Below are 4,538 nucleotides of genomic sequence, written 5' to 3' on the forward strand. Positions count from 1 at the left end.
CAAGGCCTGGAAATGGTGGGGAGGGGATAGTCAATTACATCAACCCCAGTACTTAACTGGTACTTAATTTATCGACCCTGAAAGGATGACAGGCAAAATTGACCTCAGCGGAATTTGAACTCTGAACGTAGTGGCAGATGAAATACTGACAAGCATTTTGCCCAGCATGCAAATGATCCTGCCAGCTCGCCGTGGTCATACCATTAAGCATTTTGCCCAGAGTGCTAACAATTCTGCCAGCACATGCTCAAGTGGTACTCACCTCACTGACCCCCAAAGGACGAAAGGCAATGACTTCAAATTTTTACCACAAGAGCAGTTTGGGAGACGCGATTAAGTCAATTACATCGACTCCAGTGTTTTGACCCCAAAAGGATGAGAGATGAAGTCAACCTTGGCGGAATTTGAACTCAGAACATAGCAATGGGTGAAATACCGCTAAGCATTCCATCCAGCATGCTAATGATTCTGCCAGTTCACTGCCTTAATAATAATAATAATATGTGGCATCTTAAAGCAAGAACTATTACTGTTATTGAAGGTGCCCTAAGTATGATCAAAAAGGGATGTCAGAAACATCTAGATAACATCCCAGGAGAACCATGTCTCAGAGAAACCCAAAAGATTGTACTGACAAGTACTGCCCACATCCTTAGAAAAAGGCTACCCATTTAAATGTCTGTGTTGTATTACATGAAGACATTTCACTATTGCCCCTGCCACTTCCCCTCCCCAAGCTTTCAGTCAAACTGTAACATCTCTTATCCTTCACTCGCCCCAGGATGCTAGGTGTGTCTCAGCAAGTGATTGTAACAAACATGCAGATTAAAAGGAAAATAGTAATGATAATAATAATAATAATAATAATAATAATAATAATAATAATAGTAATAGATTACCTTGTTGAATTTTGAAGGGCTGGGGTTGGGTGATACAGATGGAGGAATGGAACTTGTCTGGAAAAAGCCCAATACCCAGCTTTTCCTAAATGAACCTTCTGCCTGCAAGACACAAACAAAAGTACAAACAGATTATATAACCATAGGGACAATACAGCTCATTGCATGAGTCACACATACATATATAGAAGAAAGAAATTGTTGTTTGATGTGTGAGAAATAGCAGTTAAATCCTTTCATATCACACTCTACTGTCTTGGGGGGAAAAAAAGAAAAAAACAAAAACAAAAAACAAAACAATGTAGTCGTAGATATATAAAAACTTGGAAAGGTCATGGTTGGAAAAGCTTTGATCAGAAACCTGTTCAGTCTGGATCTGGTGCTACACACTAATTACTCCCCCACAAAAGCTACAGTATCTTCTCTATTAGTAAAAGTAAAAATCCCTTCCCGAGTCATATAGCCTCAAAAGGGCCGGTTTCCCAGTTTCCATGGCATATATATTACCCATCTGGGAAAGATACCGGTCTGTTGCAGGATTACTCCTTTTTGTCAGCTGAGTGGACTGGAGCAACGTGAAATGAAGTATGTCACTCAAGGTCACAATGCTTCACCTGGTCCAGGAATCGAAACCACAATCTTACAATCAAGAGTCCAATACCCTAACCACTTAGCCGTGTGCCACCACAGTACTTTCTCTATCTTCATTGATATATTGTGGAGGCGCAATGGCCCAGTGGTTAGGGCAGCGGACTCGCGATCATAGGATCGCGGTTTCGATTCCCACACCAGGCGTTGTGAGTGTTTATTGAGCGAAAATACCTAAAGCTCCACGAGGCTCCAGCAGGGGATGGTGGCGAACCCTGCTGTACTCTTTCACCACAACTTTCTCTCACTCTTCCTGTTTCCGTTGTGGTTGTAATTCAAAGGTCAGCCTTGTCACATTCTGTGTCACGCTGAATATCCCCGAGAACTACGTTAAGGGTACACGTGTCTGTGGAGTGCTCAGCCACTTGCACGTTAATTTCACGAGCAGGCTGTTCCGTTGATCGGATCAACTGGAACCCTCGACGTCGTAAGCGACGGAGTGCCAACAATTGATATACAGTAGGGTGGCTTGAACTATCAGAGACCAGACTGTAAAAACACAACAAAGATTTGAACACATAGCAATGTATCCAACAGATATTCTTTTGATGGTTTCATTTGTTGGACTGTAGCCATGCTAGAGCACCACCTTCATGGTCTTAAGTCAATTATATTGACCATAGTGTTTTGATATTTATTTCATTAATTGCGATTTATGAAATGGCTATGTTCGCATACTGATTTTCATCCTTTTAGGCAAGCTACACCGATTTACAAGTGCACTTGTATACACCACACAGCAAACAAACATATGCAAGCGTATGCATGTTTGTGCATATGTTTGTGTGTATACTGCCATAAATCACACCTTTAATACTGGCTATTTTACAACGATCCATCGCTCACTCTCCCCTGTACCTTCTTCCAGTACTGTCACATTAAACCAACTAACACTGTCTCTTCCATTTCACTTTCAAACACGGGAGTACAATTAGCTAATAATAATAATAATAATAATAATATTTAGAATTATTATTATTATTATAAATATGAGAGAAAAATAACAAAGGAACATCAACTACTGCTTGCAGCTGTTTCCATTAAAAGAGTAAGCAACATTATGTAAACAGTGCTGCATTATACTCTCTCAGTTTCATCAGAACTAACTGAATTCCTTTATTTGGCGAAGATCTTATTTATTTATACCCATGATGCAGGTCAGCTCATACTTGTGCAAAGAATTATTGTCTGAGAAAACACTCTAAGCATATATGTTATGCAATGAGTTTTGAAAATGTAAGAGTTTTGAGTTTCAAGCCCAGATGGAATTTATGGTCAGACAAAAATCAGTAACAAATCAGACCTACTTGGTTGGTCTTCATCACACTTGAACAGTTTTTTTGGTCCTATACATGTGTGTGTGTGTGTGTGTGTGTGTGTGTGTGTGTGTGTGTGTGTGTGGTGCATGGCTTAGGGATTAGGGTGTTGTACTCACAATCACAAGATTATGGGTTCAATTAACAGTCTGTTGTGTTCTTGAGCAAAACACTTCAAAGAACTAGCATTCTGTTGAGAGGGGAATGTTGGCTTACCAGCCTAGTTAGTAGGGGGGCATCATTCAAAAGCTATAACAATACAAGGAAGTGCACAGTGATCAGCAGTATATAACCATAATAATGTTCAAAATTATCTGAAACCAGGCACAATCTCAGAGAGCACTTTATGTGCAGACACAAATATGCATCACCTTCTTCTGGAATCATCTGTGATTATTTCTCATTGCATTATATCATCATTATCATCATCGTCGTTTAACGTCCGCTTTCCATGCTAGCATGGGTTGGACGATTTGACTGAGGACTGGTGAAACCGGATGGCAACACCAGGCTCTAATCTGATTTGGCAGAGTTTCTACAGCTGGATGCCCTTCCTAACGCCAACCACTCAGAGAGTGTAGTGGGTGCTTTTACATGTCACCCGCATGAAGGCCACTCAGGCGGTACTGGCAACGGTACTGCATTATATCATTATATACATATTCTCATAATATATAATCCATCTTTTCAGTTTCATTAGTTTCACATTGTTTTCAACATTTGCTGTCACATTTCGTGCATGCATTTTAAGAGTTCCTTGTTTAGCACTACTAACGTTTGTCGTTCATTGTAAAAACCGTACCTAAGCAAGCATGTTATATAAGAAAAAAAAAAAGTCACTCATTTAAAGAACTATTTCTTTCCATTTCACTTTGATTGAAAATTTACAATAAGAAAGGTACAACAAGAAAAAAATAAAAGGCTTACTTTCCCAGTAGGCACTAAATCTCTTCGTTTACTATTCAGCTTATATATCTAAGATGACATTAATTCATGATTCTCTTTAACGTGACAGTGTCATTTGGCTGCTTTTTCTAACAGTTCAGCAGCCAGGTAGAGAAACTCAAAAGTTCCAGTCAGTAATTTCTGATAAAGTTTCCACTCAATTAGTTTTTTGTTTTTTTTTAAATACATCAATAATCGATTCTTTTTCTTTGAATTTACATTTTCTCTTTTCTCTTGGAAATTAAGGCTTAAAGGATATACAACCACAATTGTTTCTTTGCTCATATACGTATTTCACTACCTGAAATGTATATATTTTTACAGTCATTGTTTCACTTTCTGAAATTTAAAACATTCACTTTCAATTTCTTATTGCTATATGAGAGGAAAACATACATGCATAGATACATTGGCATTGGCTGCTAAAACAATCAAACAACACCTCAGGAGTCACAGATAAATGTTATCCTACATATACCTGAAGACACATTTCGTTGTTAGCCAAAATGTATATATGTTACATTTATTTATGAAATTTCAAAATGTAATTCTTTCAGTTTACATTTCTTAATGCAAAATGTAAGTGGAAAAATAAAATTATTATAAACTTGAAATAAATAGAAAAATGTATTTCAGTTGAACGAGTACCTGACTAAAATATTTCTTTTAAATTGACACACAAAAAAAACAAAAAAAAAAAAAAAACTCAACTGAGAGAAAACATGAAGCT

The 4,538-nt window shown here is 37.8% G+C and overlaps 1 protein-coding gene across 5 annotated transcripts in view; it reads right to left on the reverse strand.

Moving 5' to 3' along the window:
* Positions 1-770: 770 nt before the first annotated feature.
* LOC106869305 (thyroid receptor-interacting protein 11) overlaps positions 771-4,538 on the reverse strand; it is a 214,951-nt gene continuing 211,183 nt past the window's right edge. For 4 of the 5 annotated variants that reach the window (XM_052971565.1, XM_052971566.1, XM_052971568.1 and 1 more), the window contains one exon: positions 771-1,001. In XM_052971565.1, coding sequence (XP_052827525.1) covers positions 786-1,001 — 216 coding nt within the window. In that variant the 3' untranslated portion in view covers positions 771-785. Of the gene's footprint in view, positions 1,002-3,790; positions 4,110-4,538 lie in introns of all 5 variants that reach the window. The other variant, XM_052971567.1, reaches the window with a different exon arrangement.

This window comes from Octopus bimaculoides, chromosome 11 (assembly GCF_001194135.2).
Source record: "Octopus bimaculoides isolate UCB-OBI-ISO-001 chromosome 11, ASM119413v2, whole genome shotgun sequence".
Taxonomy (NCBI): Eukaryota; Metazoa; Mollusca; class Cephalopoda; order Octopoda; family Octopodidae; genus Octopus; species Octopus bimaculoides.